At 43.0% G+C, this 24,151-nt stretch overlaps 1 protein-coding gene across 4 annotated transcripts in view; it reads right to left on the reverse strand.

Annotated features, from left to right (window-relative positions):
- The window catches only part of ADAMTS9 (ADAM metallopeptidase with thrombospondin type 1 motif 9), a 162,490-nt gene that overhangs the window by 93,609 nt on the left and 44,730 nt on the right, over nt 1-24,151 (reverse strand). For all 4 annotated transcript variants that reach the window (XM_047850811.1, XM_047850812.1, XM_047850813.1 and 1 more), the window contains 8 exons: nt 23,833-23,978; nt 14,683-14,864; nt 14,445-14,581; nt 12,779-12,896; nt 12,433-12,528; nt 3,750-3,916; nt 3,528-3,657; nt 2,749-2,875 (listed from right to left, as the gene is read on the reverse strand). In XM_047850811.1, coding sequence (XP_047706767.1) covers nt 2,749-2,875; nt 3,528-3,657; nt 3,750-3,916; nt 12,433-12,528; nt 12,779-12,896; nt 14,445-14,581; nt 14,683-14,864; nt 23,833-23,978 — 1,103 coding nt within the window. The remainder of the gene's footprint in view (nt 1-2,748; nt 2,876-3,527; nt 3,658-3,749; nt 3,917-12,432; nt 12,529-12,778; nt 12,897-14,444; nt 14,582-14,682; nt 14,865-23,832; nt 23,979-24,151) is intronic.

The raw sequence follows: 24,151 nt of genomic DNA on the forward strand, positions 1-24,151 counted from the left end.
CAATAACACAAAGTTTGAGGAGAAACCCAGTTGAGATCTTTGGTATCATTCTACATAAAAGTCTCATGGACTTGTGGCTACCTGTAATCGCATTCACTTTGTAAAATTTGCTTTAATTTTTGTTTTACATCTGAAAGCTTCCAATGCAGGAGAAACTCTGGAGAACAGTGATTCGCTAGCAACACCACAAACTAAATCGTGGCTTGCTTTAAATCTATTTGAAGTTAAGAATATTCATTTCTGGAAGTAATTGCTCAAACATCTCCACCCTCGCGTTGGTCCTTAGGTAGGCTTTCAGCAGGGTTCTTAAAGAATTGTTTATTTACTTAAGGTCACATTCTAGGACTTGAAATGCTTTGTACAAACTTGCCTTCCTTGCCACAGAAGAGCGTGCTTACAGCGCTGTGGGCAGGAGTCCCACAGCATGGGCTGTCATCATCTGAGACTCTACCAGTCCCAGTGTGATTCTGCTCGTGGAGAAGTGACAGCTGGTGCCTTACTTATCCAAGTCAGTCAGGGGACAGGGATGAGGCACAGAAGTCCTGGGAGCCGTTTCTATGCGCAAAGGTAGAAAAGCTTCACAGAACGGGATCAATGAGTAACCCTTATCATTGTGACTGAATTAAAATGGCTTTCTCCTAGGGTTTAAGAGTATAGAATCCAGGTTGTGAAAGACCACGTTTGACTCCTGGCACTTCAACTAATAGTTGTATGACCTCAGGCACTTTGTTTAACTTCTCTCAGCCCGTTTCCTTATTTGTAAAGTGGAGGCTAACTGTAATTCTTAGGTCATTATGTTGTTTGGGGGAATTAATAAAATATTAATTGCATAGGACATATATTAATGTCGGGCCTATATTAATTTAATAGGATAGTAATAGAGCCTTAATTATTTTAATAGGATATGATTATATGTAGCACATAAGAATATTAATTATATTCTATTAATAGGAAAATATATCTTAGTAAATGGTTGACAATTATGTTCAGAGTAGTTACCACCCCAAATAATATTAATATCAATTACTATTAATAATTATTAGTATTATTAGTCAGTAATCAACACTAATATTCTTAATTATATTAATTAATTATTAATACTAATAATGTTAATATTATTAATTAATAGTAATTCATAATAGCAATTGATATTAATATTATTTGGGGTGGTAACTACTCTGAACATAATAATCATCAACCATTTACTAAAAACTATTTTAACAGTTATATATTTTCCTATTAGAATCTAATTAATATTCTTATATGCTACATATAATATTATGCTACATAGAATATTCTTATATGCTACATATACTATTAATTAATATTAATTAATTATTAATTATAGAACATCATTATTTTCAGTGATAATTTGATATAGGACTAATCTGAAAATGTCACCTTTCTTAATTTATTGAAGCTCTACTTCAGGGAATCTACTTACTAATTCATAGTTTTTCCCCTATGGGAAAAACTGGTGATTCAGTTCAGCAAATAGCTAACTAATTATTTTTCTGAAAAGACCTTAACTCTAATTCAACTAAATCAACTCAACTGGCTGAAGCAATGGGTTTATAAGTACATTACCTATAACAAGAATTAATATCGCAGAGTGCCAATGTCTGCCTTTTAATGTCTTGGGTTTTCTCTTTCTATAATGGCTTGTCAATGCTTTGCAACAAGCTCATTGAACAAGCAGGTAACTGTTGCTGGGTAGACGTAAGTATAGCGGGGGTGGAGAGAGTCTGGGTTTTGAAGTCAAAGCCACCAGGTCAGGCCTGGCAAAGATGTGGCACTCACGCCGTGGCACCCCCACCTACTCTCGTGACAGACATTACTAATTGATCGCAGCACTCCTCTTTTCTCTCAGAGCCTCAAGAGGGCCTTATAGTCTTCACTCCAGCACTATAGGCTGCCAATATCATTTGATCAGATTTGGCACCATGGCAAAGAAGCTGCAAAATGCTTAGATATTCACTTTGCCACTTCCAAACGGTAAGATCCTAACAATTTCCCACACCACTCCACACTGATAATCTCTGTTCTGTAAAAGGAGAATTAAAGCATCAACTTCTGTTACCTGCATTTAACTGACATGCAGATTACACAACACAATACCCAGGCTATTTTAATATTTCAAACCTGACACAGTCAACCTAGCGGGTCAATGAGAAAGCTTTAGAATTCTGTACCCATTCACTATTTCTTGCCTCAGGTTTCCTATTTTCTTAAATACAATACAGAGTATTTGCAATATCTAGATATCTTCTAGCTATAGTTCCTTCTAGTTGCTTCCATGACGTTCTTGTTAGTGCCTTGCAACTTTCATATGCATACGATTTTTTCTACTGGGTGATACACACTCTGGGTGTATAGAGAACATCATACGGGTGCTCTGAGAAATGACATTTCCTCCTTTTCTGTTGACGTTCATACCAAACTTTTACGTAAGATGTGATTCGATCATAACAATACCTACGCACTGAGTTGTGAAAGTCAAATGAGAACTTCTTTTGGCAAGTGCCATACTCTATTAGCTATTTTTAATTCTTAGGAGAAGGACAGGAAATCTGCAGGCATATGTCTTGGATAATTGGTTTCAGAGGGATGGAAAATTGGCTGAAGCTTATTTCACAGAAACACAAGGAAGGGAAGAGGAACTAAACACCACTGTCTCTTCCTTCCGTTCCTTCCCCTACAAGACCCTCACTGCTCATAGTAAAGACCAAAAGCAAACACCAGCCTCACCTCAGGTCACAGTCTGTGCCGCAAGGTTCAGTAATGGGTCCTGGCTGGGGCAGCCGGTCACATCTTTGATCAGAAACCGTAAGCTGATCAGATTCCCGGGTGCAAACGGGTTTGCGCTTCCGCTCCCCTAGGCAAGGAAGAAAACAATCAGAGAAAAGCACCCATTCTATAAACTAGTTAGTCCAGGGACTGACAAACATTTTCTGTACTGGGTTAATTAGTTAATATTTTTGGTTTTGTGGGCCTTATGACCTCTGTGACAACTACTCCACTCTGCCATGATAGGACAAAAGCAACCATTCATAAACAATATGTACCCATAGGTGTGGCTGCATTCCAATAAAACTTTATTTATAAAAGCAGGTAGCAGGCTGGATTTGGCCCACTGGCTGTAATCTGCTAACCCCCAATTTAGGCAACAGGAAACAAGATGAATGACACGTAATATGACTACTAACTCCATGTCTCTGGAAAATCAAAGTGGCAGAACTGACTTTCTTGGCTTCACAATGTATATGAATCGCTTAAAAAGAGGAAAGCCAACAAATCCCGAATCGCTTAAAAAGAGGAAAGCCAACAAATCCCGAAACCCTTAAAAAGCTCAACTTGCCAGCTAAAAATAACCAGAAAGATGCAGGGAAAGGATTTGAGATTTGAGAATGCGTGCAGATAGAGTTTTATAGATCACATGTGTTTGGCTGCCTCCAAAAAAACAAACAATAAATAAAAAGAAACAAAAACCAGCTCAAATCCCCAAAACACAACCGAAAAGTAGATACCTTGGCAGGGTTTGCTGCAGGCTTGCCAGGGCCCATGACTGTTCCAGTAAAACTGCTGGGGTTTGTCTTCAATTGGAATATTGAACGAATAGCGCACATCAGGGTTGTATAACTTTCCCACCGACAACACCTGGGACAAGTGGACAAAATGGAGACGATGTTTGCAGGTCTGGTGATTCCAAGTGGAAGGAAAGGGTGGTGGGCTCATGGCCAAGTTTTTACCTGAAGCAAAAGTTCTTGTTCGATGCGGTCTGTGGAGTTAATTCTTTCCACGACATTGTCAGACCCGCTGTACTCTATCACAGCGTTCCCAATGCGGATTTCCCTTTTAGACATTGTGACCACGAAGTCTCCATTTAGCAAGAATTCACCTTTACTGCTTGATAAAGCTGTAGATGAAAAACGAGAATTCGCTGATTTTCTGCCAATGACTCACAGTGGTCTGAATTATGAAACAACACTCTGATAGGCAGAGAGTCAGACTGCAAAGAATATAGACTTTTCGGCCAGACAGGATGAACTCAAAACTTAGTTTTGCCATTTGCCAGCTCCATGGCCTTGGGAACTCACTTTCCCTCTCTCAGGATCCATTTCCTTATCTCTAAAATGGAGATTAAAACACCTGACCCTGTAATTATATTACTGAAATATAATATATGGGTCTTATTAGCATGGCGTTTGATATACAAGCCCTAAATTATAGGATTACTGGTAGAAGCAAAAATCTCATGATTTGAAAATATGTACTAATGAACTGAACATTACAAAATCAATTCCCATGCAAATATCCCTATTTTCTGTTAGGATTAGTTGAGCCTGTTGAATCTTTGTTAGTCTTCTTTCACAGATACTGGAATCTGAAAATTCATGGCCAACATGATGCTTAAATGTCACTTTTTTCACTGAGGTCTAGTAGAGTAGCCAGCCTCCAATATGGCTCCAATGATCCCCGCCTCCTGATATTCACACCCTGTGTCGTCCTCTCCCACATGGAATAACACTGACTGTGTAATCACTGCGATTATGAGGAAATGACAGACTGTGACTTCCAAGGCCAGGTCTTAGGCACTGGGGAACTCTTCCTTGATTCTCTGGCTTTGGAGAAGCTAGCTGAACCTCCATGTTGTCAAAATATCCAAGCAGCCCCACTGAGAGAGTTCCTATAAAGAACTAGAGCCTTCTCCGTCAAAAAGAGTGAAATCTTGTCATTTGCAACAACGTGGATGGAACTGGAGGGTAATATGCTAAGTGAAATTAGTCACTCAGAGAAAGACAAATATCACATGACTTCACTCATATGAGGACTTTAAGAGACAAAACAGATGAACATAAGGGAAGGGAAACAAAAATAATATAAAAACAGGGAGGGGAACAAAACATAAGAGACTCATAAATATGGAGAACAAACAGAGGGTTAAGGGGAGGGGTTGTGGGAGGAGGGATGGGCTAAGTGGGTAAGGGGCACTAAGGAATCTACTCCTGAGATCATTGTTGCACTATATGCTAACTAATTTGGATGTAAATTGAAAAAAAAGAAAAAAAAAACAAAAAACAAAAAACAACTAGAGCCTTCTATCAGCAGCATCTGAATGAGGCATTTTGGAATGGAGCCATCAGCCCCAGTCAAGCTTTTGGATGTGATCACAGCCCTAAATGAAGTCTTAACTGCCACCTCATGAGAGACCAAGCCAGAAACACCCAGCACTGCTGCTTTCAATTTCCTGACACACAGACATCGGAATATAGTAGACCGTTGCTTTCTAAGCCACAAAGTCTTGAGATAACTTGTTATGCAATAAAAGATAAGTAATATACCTTTCTGGATCATTCTTTTTAAAACTGCAACCCCCTCCCACTACCACACAGATTCCATACTTCCCATACCTTTCCCCTGCCCTTAATTTTCTTCCATAACACTTTATTCTCTCTCTCCCCAAACAAGAATGTAAGCCCCATGAGGGCAAGGACTCCTTTATGCACTGCTATATCTAGCTTCAAAAAGAGGACATGGTACCCCATCAATAAATACTTTGTTTTTGGAAAGAATGACTGGATCTACTGCACATCTTGAAAAAGATGAAAAAATCAGAAAAGCATGAAAAGTCATATTGTCCAAAATATTGGCCAACTGAGAGCCTGATGGAGTTAGACCACTTACAAACTTAGGGAAAGTAAATAAAGTGGACAGAGAAGATAAGATGACAGCTGCTTCAGAAGAAATCATTTACCTAAGTCCAAGTGCAAGACAGACTATTGAGAAAGTGAATAAAGCCCCAGAAAGCTTTAAAAATCTTTTTTAAATGTTCATGCATTTTGAGAGAGAGAGAGAGAGAGAGGGAGGGACAGAGAGAGAGGGAGATACAGAATCCAAAGCAGGCTCTAGGCTATCAGCTATCAGCGCAGAGCCCAAAGCGGGGCTCCAACTCACAAACCGTGAGATCATGACCTGAGCCGAAGTCAGATGTGTAACTGACTGAGCCACCTAGGTTCCCCAGTTCCAGAAAGCTTTTATAAAAATAACTCCTTTTCAGATTTTTCTGTGAAATTCAAACAAATTTAAGCAAAGAATGTACTACTCTGCTAGCACATAATTTAACTGGAAAACTTAGGTAGGAATATTTATCAATTGCTTTATCTTATCATCTAAAACCCTGGGCATGATTGACATGAAAATATAATTTTATTGAATGTAAGAAAAAACATATTTATCTTCATACTACTTGATTAATTTCTCAAGAGAAAATCCCAATCATATCTTTCCCCCCTAGTATTTATTATACAACTTTGGTTTTAAGTACCACTTAATTTTTTTTTCAGTTCTACTACTCCTGGAATAATGAACCCTTCTGAGTATTGGGCTTGACATGAAACAGGCACTCAATAAATCAGAGCTATTAAATATTTTGCCCCGAACAAAATATCAGAAAAAGGCCCTCTTACCTTTTATAAGTGGTGCACAATTAGTAAATCTCAGTAGGGAGAGAATCGAAATGCACAGGCTGTGTATTTAAGTGAATAAAAGGCATGTGGAAATTTAACTCGGGCAGCAGGTAGGTTTCATCCCGGATGCCAATGTCAACCAATTTATCCCAGCTGCTCCAGAAACTATGCAGCGCACGATTCATGAGGTCATGCCTCAGCATCACGTTAGTGACGTTGATCTTGGTTGTGGGATGGAGAGCCGAGCTGTCTTAGGCATTAGCCAGTTTCTAACCTCTCTTTCACCGATGCAGGTGATATCTTGTCTTTTACCAGGCAGGCCAGAAGCAGCGTGTATGTAGGAGAGGTGTAGAGGGTTTAGGGAAAGTTGGCCTTGTGGAGACGCCCGAGGGCTGAGATGAGGCTCTGAACATTCTTGGTGGCTCAGTGGCACCAGGGTCCTTGTTTTCTTGGACATGGAAACCCCACAGAGTTCAGTCATTTGGACACTACACTGATGCAAGAACTACTCTTTCTAGGGTCACTGATCAAGTGCATTGAATTCTGTCCCTAATCTAGCACTTTACTTACCCACTCATATAAGCCCTACCTTGGTCCTGAGGGAAGAACGAGATGCCTTCATATGAAATGGTTGGGAAGAATGTGGTGACAGGGAAAAAAGCTTTTACAAACACAAACCCTCCAAAATCTTGGCTTCTTCTTGACCCCAAATCCTTTGATAATCCTCCCTACCTATACAACGCAGTTCAAACTCAGCATAACCTGCTTGGGTCTTTGCCAATCTTATCTTAACCTATCTTTCCAGCCACACTATTCACTGTGAACAATAAACCTCAATTTCCATTCATATCCCTACATCAGCCATACGTTTTTCTACACTGAGGTAGGAAAATGAAGTGGGTTAAGGGTGTAGGGTCTGAAGTCAGACCAGTAACGATTCCAACTCTTTCCTCTTTCTGAAAAGTTTATGTGACCTTGGGTAAGTTACATAACCTCTCTAAGCCTCATCTTCTTCCTCTGTTTAATGGGTTTCTTACTGGATTGTTACAAACATTAAACAAGATAGTGCACACTGGCTGCAGCTGCTGTCCGATCAGGATGCCTTCATACGCGCTGTCCTCTTACCATATCTTTACGGATGCCTAATTTAGGGATGGGAAAAGCATGATGTAAATATTATTAAAATACTTTCCCAAGGGAAGGTGATTTCTAATCATGGGAAGTCTGTCTCCAGAGCCTGTGAACCACTAAAATTTTCTAATGACGAGGTCAATGAACGTCTGTTAAATGAGTGAATGAATTCATGCATGCTTTCTCTAACATACAAGTTGAAATCAAATATGGTGAGCCACAGATTTGAAAAAATTTAAGTCATTGTTTTTGCCAGTCAAGTGACCATGGAACAATGCACTTTTATAACCCCAGGAAAGGTCCTGGCCCATAGTAGGTGCTCAATCAGTGACGTTGAAAAGAAGGAGTGATGGATCGGACCTGACATTTATGGCAAGGAGAACAGAGTGCTTCCAGGCAAATGACCGTTTCCCTGTCAGTGTAAACCTCTGACAGCCTTGTCTCCCCTGCAGCTTCTGCAACGTGACATCCACCGGCCATGCAAGACGCAGGAGTTGCAATGGGTCACTGATTGGAGGCGAGGTTGTTTCCGTGGTCCCTCAGACATCCCGAGGCTGCCTCCTAATGTGGGTCATTTACACGGTGATGGCAGGACGTGCTGCCAGCAAAATCACCCAGTCCTTTCAAGGGAAGTCACCTGCTGGCTACCCAGTTGATGTTTCACCAGAACGGGGGAAATGAGATGTCACGAGGCCTGTTCTGTAAATTAAGCGATAATCCAGTTTTGGTCGTACTCAAAGAGCAACCGTCTACCGCAGGTCCATTCTGGGGCTCCTCCCCAAAGTCTCCTGCCTTCCTCTCTGGCTTGTGCCAACTCGGGCCATGTTCCCCTTCCCTGCGCGCTCCTTCTCCCAGTAGATGGTGAGGAGGGAAAGAGACAGGAGTCGTCAGGTGAATTGAACTTCGTGCTTTATCTCCAACTGAATTGATTCCTGTCTTCCCGTTGCTATAATTAATCAAGAGCTAAGTGAACTGGAGACAACACGTATCATGGCAATGGCCCCTTTTTCTCCTAAAGAAACTCGAACATGGTGGCACTGGGTGCAGCTTGGCTCCAACCCAACAGGAGGGAGCGGGCTGTGTGAAAGGATGACCTTTGACAGGGAGACTTTCTGCTTCGGTACCTTGTGAAACAAATAGCTTCCTGCAAACAACAGTCTCCTGCCCAACCTTCCACTAATGCGATTAGGGGAGCTAATTTCCTGGGTTGGTTTCCCCCCCATTTCACCCATCAGAGCTAGGTTGCTACAAAGGCCCTCTCCCCTGGAAACCGTTCCCTCACCAACGCATGCGGAAAGAGCGTGGCTTGACTGGCCTTTAAAAAAATGTGAGGGAGAAGGATGAAGATACCTCAGCGATGGAAACAGCTGTGGGTTTTAAAACCTTCTTGGAGCATTTGCTCTACCTTCCTTCGGGCCGAGCGTAAATTTGTACACACCTCAGATTGGACGACATCATGTGCTTCCTCACTTGTTAAGAAGCCACTGCAATGTTCAAAGGCCCTGAGGTCTTGACTTTCACACTCAGTGAACTGTGACTGGCCATCTACGCCTGCATACTTCTCATTTGCTTCCAGAAAGTTCTTTGGTCAACAGGTGACTTTACCACAATATTCCACTAAAGAGCCACGAATGCCTCAGCCTGCATGTCCCAGATGACATATCTTCGTGAATTTTGCTTTCATTCTTTACAAGGAGATTAAGAAACCTCCAATGAGGAATACAAGGTTATCAGGAAGGCCTCCCCAATTCAGGCGCCTGGCCTGGTTCATGAAGTTCAATTGAACTAAGGCTACTACTTGGAAGATCTTTCCAAGAAGGGAAAGAAGAGAGAAGAATTCTTCTCCTTTTCAAGGAAAAGAAAGAAGCAGGTCAACATGGCTTTTGGCTTTCAGGAAATGAATTAATAAAGGAGGTTGCACGCGATGCTGCAGGATTTAATTAGGAAGTACCAGGGCCATAGCAGCCACATGTTCAAGTTTATAACGCAGGGCACGAAAAACAAAAACAAAAACAAAAACAAAAACAAAAACGCTTGACCTATTTTGCTCGGTGCTGAAATGAGAAATGTGGATTCCCCCCAAAAGTAAATTGAAAAGCATCCCCAAGAACTTTGTTAATTGTTTTATAAAGTCACCATTCATTTGGATATCTAGGGTAGGAAAAAGTTGACGCAGTTACTGAGTGAATGATTCCAAGTGACACTCCGTGGTCTTTAAAAGAAGGGATGGGGGGCGCCTGGGTGGCGCAGTCGGTTAAGCGTCCGACTTCAGCCAGGTCACGATCTAGCGGTCCGTGAGTTCGAGCCCCGCGTCGGGCTCTGGGCTGATGGCTCAGAGCCTGGAGCCTGTTTCCGATTCTGTGTCTCCCTCTCTCTCTGCCCCTCCCCCGTTCATGCTCTGTCTCTCTCTGTCCCCCAAAAAATAAATAAAAACGTTGAAAAAAAAAATTAAAAGAAGGGATGGTTCTGTATATTTACATGATAATCTCATCCCCCCGTTAAGCACATAGGAAACACCCAGTAAAGACAGCATGAGTTGGGGCGCCTGGGTGGCTCAGTCGGTCGGGCGGCCAACTTCGGCTCAGGTCATGATCTCACAGCTTGTGAGTTTGAGCCCCGTGTCAGGTCAGGTCTGTGCTGACAGCTCCGAGCCTGGAGCCTGCTTCAGATTCTGTGTCTCCTTCTCTCTCTGCCCCTCCCCCGCTCACGTTCTGTCTCTGTCTCTGTCTCTCTCAAAAATAAATAAGCATTTAACAAAATTTTTTTAAAAAAGCATGAGCATTGACCGTCTAACAACTGAACAATCATTTACTTAGCATGTATATGTATCGTCTTTACATCAAGGACTAAAGATATAAAGACACAGCCTCTGACCTTAAGACCCTAGTGGTCATATGGATAAATAACAAACAAATTGTCTCATCTCAGTTCATGGCAACTCTGTCTTCTCAGCTGCTCAGGTAGAAATCCTGGCGTCACCCTGACTTCTTTTTCTCTCTCATATACCATATTCAATCTACCAACAAATCATGATGATTTTGCCTTCAAAAAATATCCAGATTTCAACCAGGTACTGTCACCTGCAGTGCTCCTAATGGGGACCAAACCACTAGCATCTCTCTCTTGGACTACTGCAATAATTCCCAACCAGTCTTCTTTGCATTTACTCTGTGCCCTTCTTCCAGCCTAAGTGCTCCTCTGAAAACACAAATGTGATTATATCAAGTTATTCCTCAGCTCCCAACCTTCACTAGCTCCCCATGTCTCCCAGAGTATCAGCAAGTCCTTTCAATGGTTATATGGCCCTATATTATCTAGTCCTGGTACATGGTTAGCCTCACCTAGAACTCTCCTCTGTGCTGCAGCTACAGCCCCACGGGCCTCCCTCTATTCTCGGAGCAATCTAGACATGCTCCCATTTCAAGGATTTTGCACTGGCTGTTCCCTCTGCCTGGAATGCTCTTCCCCCAATCAACCTGTTTTCTCCCGCTACAATGCAAACATGTCAGCTCCATTGTTCCCAACTCATCCTCAGTATCCCAATTTCCCTTCTGTTGTTCTATTTTCTAATAGCACTTCCCACCTTCTAACAGTATACAGTTTGCTTATCTGTTAAGTTATTGCTTATTGTCTCTCTTCTCTCACTAAAAAGCTCCAAGGAGACAGTGATTTTTACTTACTTATTCTTTTATTTTGGCTTATTGTACCCAGAAGAGTGCCTGGCACATTTTAAATAAGGGGATGAATGAATGAATGAATGAATGAATGAATATACACTGCAGAAAATACTATGATGAAGTTGTGTATACATATCATACTGGATTAGCATGCGTGGCCAAAGGATCATTGTCTACTTATGAAGGATTTCATGTAGATATTCCAAAATACAGATAGGGATTCTAATTTGATTCAACAAATACTCACTGACTAGCTCATGATGCCCAAATGTGTGGAGAAAGCCTCTACAGAGGCTGAATTCAGATAGATTAAATAGAGTTTCTGCCTAAACATTGTAAGAGAACAAGCACATTCATTTCTTTTAAAACGTGACTGCCCAGCCAGACTGCTGGGATTTCTTCTAGATCAGAGGGCAAGCCACGCTGCCTTCCGTGGCTCGGAGGAGTCTGGTTGTGCAAGGTGACCAGCTGAATCCCTTCAGTCATGACCTCACTCCCCTTGTCCTTCTCTTAATTAAAAGTGGTTGGGAAAATTTCATAATCACAGCGGTTTACAGAAGGACAAGTTGACGTGGGATTGGGCTGAGCAAACTGTTGAAATGAACACAGGGTTGTTGGCGCGTTGTGGTTTAAACAGAAGGCACAGACATGAATTAGTCATGTGCCTGGACATGAGAGAAGGATGAAGAATCTATAAAAGAACAAGGCGGGCCATTCTAGTCATGACATGAGAAAAATGTACCACTCTAGAACCTTTTGGAATAACAGGGCGTAAGGAAATGTCGAATAGGTCCACACCAGTGGTCTATAACTGGTTAGAGTTGACACCACAAAAATTAGGGGAAGTGGTACCTTTAATTTTTTACGCTGACTTACAAGGTAAGCGCTTTCAAAATCTGATTTAGGGCCTTCCCATTTGCTGCGATCCAGAATAAAGCTCTGATATTGACTAGGGTAACTACACGACTCTTCATTCCATACTTCGAGGGTATACACATGAGGGAGAAACAAAATAAGGAATTTCAAGATCAACTTCTTGTATGAAAACACACGACATCTGAAAGCTCTCTGTGCGCAGAAGGGGGAAGGAGGGAGCACCTGCCAAGGGCTCCAGAGAACCAGAATTCCCGCCCATGGCAGGGGACAGGCCATCTTACCCAAGTAGTTATCATCCTCTGATTTCCCTGAGAAACTGTGCTGCCGCACGTCGATATTGGTAGCACCGGCTGGAATTCGGACCACAGTATTGTAACCTGAAAAGAATTTAGCCAAAACTCAGTATTCCACAGCACAAGTCACTTTCTCTAGGTATGGAATAAAAGGTGGGCCACCCAGGGGTGTAATACAATTCTCACTCTTGAGTGTCTTCTAGCCGGACAGCTAAAGTACCCTAACAAGACTGACTTTACACCTGACATGAATACTTTCACATACTACATGTGGTTAACAATTTTTAAACTTTGACTATTTTCCCTCTCACGGTTCTTAGCGACAGGTTCTTACCATAATGCACTGTGTTAAATGTTCCTGCCACTGTTTTGCACGAAGAATTATCACCACCACAAACTCCACATTTATCTCTCCGGGCTTTTGAGTTTAAAACGTGGTCGCATCCAGCTTGCTTTTAAGAAGAAACGTTTGAAATGAATGGTTAAGTATTATAAAATTATACAAATCATAAAACATTATGAAACGGCAGGGAGCATGTTTGTTCGAATGACGCATTCCAAAAATGACAAGAACGTCCCTTTAAAGTTGCAATGGCTGAGAACTCAAATTGTATTTAGCCCTGGTGTGGAAAATGTGGTCCTTGGACCGGCAGCCATGGGCATCTCTGAGGCTGTTAGTAATATATTACCTTGGGCTCCACCCAGATCCACTGGGTGGAATTCTGACATGCTGGAAGACACTTAGGTGCTTCATCTACAGATTAAAGTTTGAGAAGTACAGGGGCACCTGGCTGGCTCAGTCGGTAGAGTACGTGACCCTTGACCTAAGGGTTGCAGGTACGAGCTCCACACTGGGTGGAGAGGTTAGTCAAAAATAAAACATTAAAAAAAATAATAAAGTTTGAGAAGTCTGTCTACAAATAAGTGGAATAAATGAGAAAAACCGCTCAAGAATGAAGACATAGGAATGCTGGAGGGGGTGACTGTATCCAATTAAAGATCTGCTATCTCAGGGCGCCTGGGTGGCTCAGTCAGTTAAAGCAAGTGGCTTCGGCTCTGGTCATGATCTCACGGTTCGGGAGTTCGAGCCCCACGTGAGGCTCTGTGCTGACAGCTCAGACCCTGGAGCCTGCTTCAGATTCTGTGTCTCCCTCTCTCTCTGCCCCTCCTCTGCTCAGGTCTCTCTCTCTTTCAACACTAAACATTAAAAAAAAAAAATGCCTCTGAGGAGAAGCTCAGTGTTTTACTACGAACGGACTGACAAGCAAACATGGACTGTGCAGTTCTGAGTTGGGAAATGGGTGAAGCTCTCAGGGGCTCGTTGCATCAGACCCGACTGACTAGAATCCCCATTTTCCTGGACCACACGCAAGGAACAAATAAATTATCTCAAAGCCTGGTGACGCTAAGAATGTTTTCTGATTGGTAAGAGCAGTGAAATGGTATCAAGCCCTCTAGGAATCACTGCACTCGGGCTTCACGATCTTCCAGAAGTTTCTCCGTGGCCCATCCAAGAGTAACGAACAGGTAGGTCTCAGGTAGAAGCTATGGTGTTTGAAATCAGAATGAGAAATCTGATGGGAGGCCTGGCTGAAGCCTGATTCCTTACGACGTCTTTCTGGAACAGAGCTATCCAGTCTAGAAAACTCGCTGTGTGGGAAGCATTTGGTTTAACCTTAACCAAATGGTTAAGGGTTAGCCCTGAGGTTACAGTAAAGGAAGGTGTGTGTGTACAAATTATTGTAATAAATTTTCGCGGGGAGGTTTCGCGCAGATCCTCACAGAGGTTGAGAGTGCCGGAAAAATGCAGGACGCCGGTTCTCGAACTTCGGCATCACAATCAAGCGATGCCACTGCTGATGCTGCCCTGGGAAACACGCTCGGAAAACCACTTCCCTGGAGACAGCGCACAGATATTCGCCGCTGGTCTCTCGAGGAAGCCACAAATCACGGCTTAGCAGCAAGACAACACGGTGAAGGAAACGCGATGTGGGACTCACCCGGCAGAGGCCTTGGACACAGATATCGCTGGTGTCTTGGCCACAGGGCGTCCCATCTATCACTCTGTCTCGCAGCTGGTAGTAGGCCGTGTTACCTGCCACCCTGCAGAACAACTTGCAACGGTCCTTCATCAAAACTAGAGAGGAAACACACGACGCAATGTGAGTTTCGGACCTGCACCCCCGGGCCGGCCTGCCGACCAACCACGGCAACCCCCCCCCCCCGGGTTGCACTTACTTCCACTGTACTTAGGGACCCAACGCACAGTGGGAAGCAGACCGTTGATGTTGAAATGCTTCCCGTCAAACTGAGCACACTGTTCATCTCGGAAGTCTCGCTTCTGCTTGAGACATGGCTCTGTGTTGCAGGACTTAAACTTCATCCTACGTCCTACACAGTACTTCCCACCATTTTTGGGCCTGGGGAAAGGGAAAGAACACACGCGCTGTATTGCCAGGGATTTCTCCCCACATCGCTCTCTCATCCGTGGTTTCCGGTCTCCCAGGGAAGCATGTCTAAAAGTGGCTGATGACAGAGGACAGGACTGAGGCTCTGAAATCTGCGTGTGCATTCTGCTTTCATTACCATGAAGTGTATGACCTTGGGCAAGTCACTTAACCTCCAGAAGCCCCAGCCCCTCCATCTATAAAAACGGGAAGGGGTTATTGAGTAAGGCAGTGCTGAAGATGAAACGTTAGAGCACGTAACTTCGAGTTTGAAATACAAACCCTGGGATCTGTTGGACAATAATCTGTCCTCTCTCTCCTGAAAATGCAGTCCTTTGGTTTTAAAAATGTGGAAGGTAAAAGGCCCAGAGGAGTCACTGGAATGCTCCCTGTCTACTTTTTGTAACATGACAGTCTCACAGGAGACCAGCCTAAAACCTGTGCTATTCTACTTACATTCATTCTCTCCCTCTCTCCCTCCTTCTCTCCACCCTCACAACCATTGTTTTTCTTTGTTTTGTCTTACAAGGGAGACGGAGTAAAAGGAACATCCCCATATTGTGACTAACTTAATAGGAAGAGCAGGAAGAGCAGACTGGTTTCATTAACTTTTGTGTGATGAGAGCACGGAGGGTGCCTTGCACAGCACCAGAGTGTAAATTTCATCTCGACATGCAACCCCGAATTAGATGAAATTCAAATGTACATGTATTTTCCAGATGTGACCCAATGACTAAATTATACAACGTTTCTCCTAGCAGTCCACAGCTTGCCAAGTTCATCATGGAAACGGGAAGATCAGAGAATCGTAGGAAGTTGGGCTCGCCCACCCAGGGCTGGAGCAGGTCGGATTTCACAGCTACTCTACGGACATCTCTGAAACGGAAAGAAAATTTTCCACTTTTCTTCTTTAAAATGAATCTTTCAGGGCAATTTGGACCATACAAAGGGGTTTTTGTTTTGTTTTGTTAAGCTGGGACCTGGGTGAAAGGGAAAGACATCCGTGCCCATTTATACAACAAGAGCCGGTCCAACAGAACAGGTAAGGCTCTGGAGCTAGAGCTGGGTTCCAGTCCCGACCCTACCCTCGGTGCATGACTTTAGATGAAGTTCTGAAGTTCTCAGCCCCGGAGTATCAGTTGCCCCCTTGTCTAAAATGAGCACAAATAGTAGATGCTGAAAACGTTAGCTACTGTGCTAATATGTCAGCACCCCCAACCTAATCTGATCCAACTGTGCACTTTGAGTACCGAATCTGCGCTAAGACATGGTGTGCAGCGTGAAGGCAGGACTCAGTGCTCCTGCAGAGCACCAAGCGTCAGGAAGGGCCACCCGCCATGATACTGTCGCAACGTGCTCCCTAGATCAAACATGCAGAGACTAAGGGAGGAGCATGGGCTTTGCAGCCACACACTGGACACCTTTGTGGGCGCTACCTGGCCTCTCTGAGCTCCATCCTGCATGTAGAACAGAGGTGATATTGTACACCTGCCATGAAAAGCTCAGAATCTGGGAAGCTTAGTAAGGAGGCGGATAAATATTCAGTTATTTATCACAAAGAAAACTGTATCTAGGGATACAACATGGCACCTAACCCAACAATAACTGTGTCTCATTGTTTCTCCATGAAACACAATTAAGCCCATATGCTTTCTAGCTCCACTGTGCACTTGACTCCCTAAAATACACTCCTATCTTGCCCAAGGGTAAGGCAGAGGCAGTATTTTTATATCGAGCAACACGAAGTTCAGAGAAGTCAAGTACTTTGTCATGATCACACAGATAAAAAAAGAGAAGAGATAGGACTAGAATTCTAAATTCCCTGGGTTCTTCTCTGTGCTCTTTCTGCTACATTATCCAGGAACTATGGTCAAGACTTTTTTTTTTTTTCCTTCCTTTTTTGGTGCCATTTAGAGATAGAGCCTTGGCTTCCTGAATTCCCAGCTCTTCTCTAAGTACCAAGACGCCCTAGTCCCATGCACACAATATCACAGATGATACATGAGTAACAGATCAGGCCCATATACCTGTTCAGGTGAAACGCATTTTAAATGTGCTACATGTAAGACCTCTTGCAATTTTTCCTCAGATTGAAATGATCTTTGCGGAATCTTCTTAAAAGGCCCACTAACTATGCAGGATTAATCGTTTATTTATCGCCTGACAGTAGCTCATTTTTCTTTTTGAAATCAAATTTTCAAAAGTTGGTTCTTTTCTTTTGGCTCTCTTATACAACAAGTCTTAATGCACCCCAGAAACGGCCCACATGTAGCAGTTTTTGGGGCTGTGAATAATAAATACTTACAGGTAGTTTCCCTTCAGAGGAAAGGGACGTTTGCTTTTGACTACTATCGAGTGGCAAACAGCATTCACTGACTTACTTTTATAAATGACATTTTGAAAAAACAACACACAGAAAACCCTCCATGGGAGAGGCAGTGTTGCTGAGGGTCATAGGTGGGGACTGTGCAAACAGAGGGTTTGAATCCCAGGCCTGCCTCTTAATAATGGTGCAGTCTTGGGCAAGTTGCTTAATCTTTTGAAGGATCAGTTTCCCTATCTGTAAAAGGGAGATGATCCTAGTATCTACTTCATCAGGGTAAGCGAGGGTCAGCTGGGTTAATACATTCAAAGCACTTGAACAAGGCCTGCCACACTGTAAATGTTTAGCTATTACAAGAGCCTGCCAACCACAGCCTGTGGACCAAATCCTGTCCACTTCCTGTCCTTCCCTGGCTGTGAGATAAGAATGGCTTTTCTATTTTAAAAAATTAAGGAAAAGGGTGCTTAGGTGGCTCAGTCGGTTAAGGTTCTGACTTCGGCTCAGGTCGTGATCTCACCGTTTGTGGGTTTGAGCCCCACACCAGGCTCTGTGCTGACAGCTCGGAGCCTGGAGCCTGTTTTGGATTCTGGGTCTTCCTGTCCCTGCCTCTCCCCTGCTCGCTCTCTCTCTCTCTCTCTCTCTCTCTCTCAAAAATAAACATGAAAAAATTTGATTAAATGAATAAAAAATAAAAATTTAAGAAAATATAAAACATATTTTGAGACACATAAGACTTAGATGAAATTCAAAGAGTAATATCTATAAATAAGGTTTAATTGGCGTGCAGCCACACTCAACCCTTCACATGTCGCAGGTGTCTGTCTCTCACTGTATCAGCAAGGTTGAATAGCTGGGTCACAGACGCTCTGATCCTCAAGTCTGAAACACTGACTGAGTGCTCTGTGGCAAACACGTTCCTTTACGGTAAAGGTCTGCCCACCCGTGAGCCACTCTTGCATGCAAGGCACCATGCCACTTTCTGTGACCGTGTCCAGCCGTGCTGTGAGGCAGGTAGTGGCAGCCTTGCTCCTGAAGGCTTGTTTGAAATTGCTTCAGAAGTGTTAGGTAACCTGGCAAGGTGACATGTCCATCAGGTGAGACCTGCTGGTCGACGGACCAACGCAGGTCTCCCAGATTCAAAGCTCATGATCTGGTGTCTTTCCTCGGCTTCCTCTCTTGAGACAGGCCTCTTTCCGTATCAAGACTCATTCTGTGATTCTGCCATTTTTTATGTAAAGACAGATTATATTTTATCAACAAACTTAAATTTGCTCTCTTAGAACATGTGCCTTTTCTCTTATCCCAGAGTACCTCTGCCTGATTTGCAATGCCTGCGTAACAGGGAAGGCTGTAGCCAACCTAACTTACCTTTCGGCATGGAAAAAATTCATGCTGTAATTTAATAATTTCGCTGGATGGGAGTATTTTTTTTTTCCATGTAGACAAATAATAAAAATTAGAGGAAATGCAGCTTTAAAAAATAGTATTAACCACGGGGCGCCTGGGTGGCTCGGTCGGTTGAGCCTCCAACTTCAGCTCAGGTCATGAGCTCACGGTTTGTGGGTTCGAGCCCCACGTCGGGCTCTGTGCTGACAGCTGAAGCTCAGAGCCTGGAGCCTGCTTCGGATTCTGTGTCTCCCCTTCTCTCTCTGCCCCTCCCCCAATCATGCTCTGTCTCTCTCTGTCTCTCAAAAATAAGTAAAAATGTTAAAAAAATTAATTAATTAAAAAAATAATATTAACCACATTTTCCTGCTATTAAGATCCTTTAAAACATTGCAGGTCAAATACAGATGGAAAGGACTTAATGAAACTGCTAGGTTAATTACTATGAAAGTAACTATATTCAGCACAGCTGAGCTGAATCTTTCAGGCACATAGTACACAACCATGCCTATTCATATACAAAGAAAATTCATGATACTGCATGGCCAAAGCTATGAAGGAATTTTTGCAAAGATCACCACACGTGCGTTCACCCTCCAGGAAAGCTAAATTTTGGTCGGCAAATGGGGTTGAACAGAAATCTCAGCTTCTGTGAACACTTAAAATGAATTGCAGCAGGCAGATTAGGGTTAGCACAGGGAAGGAATTTCTAACGATTCGACAGGCAGCCCCAGAAGGTAGTGTGTTTCCTATGCTGGGAGGGTTTGGGGAAGAGGTCTAATGGACAACTGCAGTGGACGCTGAAAGGCTATTCAGGGATTAGATGGGATGGGCCAGAGAGCTATACTTGCAATCATTAATGATCCTTCCGAATAGAGCAGTCTAAAGGCCTGGATATCTTTATGCATTCATTAGTTAATAGCTTTCCCACAGCAACTAATTCTTGAATTTTGAAATACGCTCACCCAACTCAGTGCCTGAAGAAAAAAAAAAAAAAAACGTTGCTGCAACTCTTTCCAGCCAAATGAGTGATTCGTTTCCTTAGATGAAATAGACATCTATTACCTTGCTCGTATGCCAGATTTCATAAGCAGTTACTATGGTGAAAGCCTAAATGGGAAAATATCTAGTTCACAATCTTTTCCTCACACCTATGAGTTTCTTAGTTTTTAATTTAACTTACCTCCTAACTTAAAAGCAAAACAGAAGCACCAGAAGAGGGAAGGGAAGCACCAGTTCTTTCCCAAAGAACTGGGACAATTTTTTTTGATGGACTGTAAAAACTGTATACATTATTTTTTCTAGCTACTAGGAAGCTCAGAGTCAATTCAGAGCACGAAATAACAAGTGTAGGGTCCAATGGCCTGATAAATGCGACTTCTAGTTCCAACGGTGGCCTTGTTTTGGTACCCTAAGTTATGCTTTTGGCAGTTATGATTTTAGGTTTTACTGTATTACATGTTTCTTACAGCTATGATTGGGTGATCATGTAGTTAATTGTTCAATTCAGGACACTTAGAGAATGTAAAGGGTAGCTATGAATAACTTCTCCTGGACAACAGACGTAAACTGGGACTGTGTTTACAAATCAGAACATAAGCTCTTATCTACAGGGCATGGGTCAAAGATGGGATTAAAAAATAAATAAAACATTTAAAGACAAAATATTAGGGCCCTATTCTCATGATGGCAAATCAGCAGGACCGCCTACCAGTTGAGACCAAACACCTTTCGACCAAAATCAGAAAGCATCTGGTTTCTACAGCTTGTTCACGAGTATGCCGTTATCCCATGTGTAGGACAAGGCTATTTCTCTTTTGTAACTTTTACGCTTTCAAGGGAAACAACCCTAAAAATGCAGCGCAAAGTATGGATGTTAAATACATTCTTGAATCGCATGAATACTGTGAAAAAAAAAATAAAAACAACTCAGGGTCTTAATAGAGACATACCTTGGACTAAAAATGGGGCTCTCCATTATATTCAAAGGGCTCCTCAACCCGGGAAGAGGCAGGTTGCCAGCTCCAGGGGCACCACTTCCCTCAAACGCCTTGAGAGTCAGCAGCAACTACTACTGATTCCTGCATAATGAACCATCTGCTCTGTGAGTTTCTCTGAACGAGCTTTCAAACTGAGATTTGGATCTGATTTTCCCTGTTCTGTGTCCCTTTCTCTCGTCAAACTGACTTCCTCAAAGTTTTCGGAGGCAGACTCCTTCCTCAATTCACAGGGACATCCCAAAGTGCAAATAACTTGGAAGCGCTTTCATGAAATGGTGTCAGGGCTGACAGTCAACTGGGGGGATTGTATTCTTTTAAAACCTCCCATAGCAAACAGCAAGGACAAGGACCTCTAATTGAAGTCTTTAATGATCAGCCCCTAACTTGTGAATGCACGGATCTTTGCTTCACTTGGAGGCTCGAGATCCTTTCCTGCTGAGATCTTTACGCTGGGTGATTTTCTTTGTCTGGCTCGTTCCAATTATGAAGTGATTTATCTCTCTCCACTTTCTACATTACCTCTAGAATTGCTCGAAGACTTAAAAAAAAAAAAAAAAAAAGACCAAACACTTCTTTTCAACGACGTATTCTTGAGTCACCATTTCAAAAATGCCTACTGTTGGCAACAGTCATATCCTCACGACAATAACAGCTCACTAAGATGGTAATAATGTGGCTCCACGTAGCTACTGCATAGTTCTTAATTTTTTTTAAAAAATGTGTCATATTTGCTATTAGCTTCAAATGCTTTATTCTAAAGCTTCAATAATACCAACAGCTAAGATTTGTAATTGACTTGAAAGAAGCAAGTAGTGGAACACTGTATATAACACGATCCTTATTTTATATCTACAGAATGCTTATTTCATATAATACATATTACATGACAAATCTTTGTTAAAAGTCCAAAGTGATGCACGTCAAATCATTTTTCCCCGGTGATTTCTTGCGGGGAGTAGGTGGGAGGGAGGAATGATGATGACAGATTTTTTTTATTTCATATCGTTCTGTGTCTGAATTTTTTGAAAGCATGTACTAGGTTTAAGCTATTACTTAAATAACTAACAGAAACTATAGACTCTATTGATCATCTACTGTTTACTCTTTATACCCATAGCTACAGACTACAGTCTGTGTCTTAGAGCTCTATAGTTGTCTTTACAGAGGCTAACATCACATGGACATGAAATAAAGGTTGGACTGTGGACAAAAATAAAGGGAAACAAATGGATTGTCATTTGTGATTTGCACGAATGAGTATTTATTAGGCCACGGCTGGCAACAATGGCCTAAAGGTACGTTCTTTACTGGTGAACACAATTCAGATTTTCCTTTTTAAAAAAAATTTTTTTTAATGTTTATTTATTTTGAGGGAGAGAGACAGAGAGACAGAGCATGAGCAGGGAAGGGGCAGAGAGGGACAGAGGGAGACACAGAATCGGAAGCAGGCTCCAGACTCCGAGCCGTCAGCACAGAGCCCGACGCGGGGCTCGAACTCACAGACTGCGAGATCATGACCTGAGCCGAAGCTGGATGCTCAACCGACTGAGCCACCCAGGCGCCCCGATTCAGATTTTTCTTATGAAAAAACTGGAAGCTTTGCCAACACGAGGCCCCTTTCCTACCTGTGAACAACCAGCTAAGTCTGAGGAGCACCTGTACGTGGTTTCTTTTTTTTTTTTTTAGATTATTTTTTTTCAACGTTTATTTATTTATTTTGGGACAGAGAGAGACAGAGCATGAACGGGGGAGGGGCAGAGAGAGAGGGAGACACAGAATCGGAAACAGGCTCCAGGCTCTGAGCCATCAGCCCAGAGCCTGACGCGGGGCTTGAACTCACAGACCGCGAGATCGTGACCTGGCTGAAGTCGGACGCTTAACCGACTGCGCCACCCAGGCGCCCCTGTACGTGGTTTCTACCACCTTCTTATACAACCCTATCATACCATCCCAGTATACACATACATTAATATACTCATCGTGCTACGCTACCCTAATATATGGCACCCACGTCACTGTTGTACCTGTGTGCTTCTGTCTACAATTCAGTTGGCTACCCCAACACAGTCTGTGAAAAAGAAATGAATACTACCGGATGAAATCACTTTACCTAATCCCAAGACAGCTGCTTCTTAAATATGGTTATCGGGGGGCGCCTGGGTGGCGCAATCGGTTAAGCGTCCGACTTCAGCCGGGTCATGATCTCGCGGTCCGTGAGTTCGAGCCCCGCGTCAGGCTCTGGGCTGATGGCTCGGAGCCTGGAGCCTGTTTCCGATTCTGTGTCTCCCTCTCTCTCTGCCCCTCCCCCGTTCATGCTCTGTCTCTCTCTGTCCCCAAAATAAATAAATGTTGAAAAAAAAATTAAAAAAAAAATATGGTTATCGGTGCATACATCTAAAAACTATTACTAGTCTACGAAGACTTCTTGGCCCCCTAGCCTATACAGGTTTGATGGCAATAACGTGATGTATTAGCTTCTAGTTGATGCATCTTGGAGTCACACAAAATTTGATGTCATTCCTTATCATCAAAATCTGATTTTTTAAAATCTACTTATAAATACGCACGCCTCCGGGGCTAGATGCCAGGGGAAAAAAAAATCAACTTCATTTGAACATGTGCTACAAGGCTAGGCTGGTCACATAAGGAGAATTATCCTGAAAGGCAGGATACTCCCAGGCTGTATACTGTCTAGTTGTAGGATGGGCCTTAGGTGTCTTCCCCGTAAAACAACTAACTTGATTCTAAAAGTAATTCCTCACTTGAGGTTCTCAGTCCCTTAGAGTCTGCTATCACGATGGGGCTCCTTGTGCCCTGTCCAACATCTCAGTAGCTAACAGGAAAGGGTACAAGTTACCTACAATCTAGATGGAAATGTCCAGTTTCTTCATTTCCTCAGGAAAACCTGTTTCCTTTCATTGGCCAGCTATACCAAGCTCTGGAGGCAGGGAGATATGCCTGACTGTCAAACTGTTAAACAGACCAACCAACACAAAAAGCATCTACTGGGGTAGACTGAAGTCTTAATGGAGGATGGTGGGAGAAACTAATGCTACAGAAGACAGTGCCCGGGAATAAACTGATTGGATACCACCAGTCTAAGCAGCCCTAGAAAGGCACTTACTCTCTACCAGGGAAAGAGTTTTCCATCTGCTTCCAGCCGAACGATTCCCTTCCGGAGGGCTCCCATCGGGCCATCCCAATAATGACAGCAAGGAGTTCTAGGACTTACTCTGGTCTGTTGCACTCACGAATGGCAGTTTTGATGCCCCCTCCACACGTTCTTGAGCAGGTTCCAAAGTGACTCCAACTTCCCCAGGATCCATCAGTCACAGGGACCTCCATTTCTTTGGGAACACAAAATCCAAACTTGCAGTGCTGTGTTTAATAAGGGGAACAGTGAGGGAGAGCTCGGTGCTGGAGACGTGATAGGACCACTGTCCTTTTGATTATATGGCATACTTCATCCCCCCCCACCCCACCTCTCCCGCCACATGCTAGTTTGAAATGCTGCCATTTCATCATCTACGTGAGTAATGAAAACTGTAGGG

This window comes from Prionailurus viverrinus, chromosome A2, assembly GCF_022837055.1.
Source record: "Prionailurus viverrinus isolate Anna chromosome A2, UM_Priviv_1.0, whole genome shotgun sequence".
NCBI lineage: Eukaryota > Metazoa > Chordata > Mammalia > Carnivora > Felidae > Prionailurus > Prionailurus viverrinus.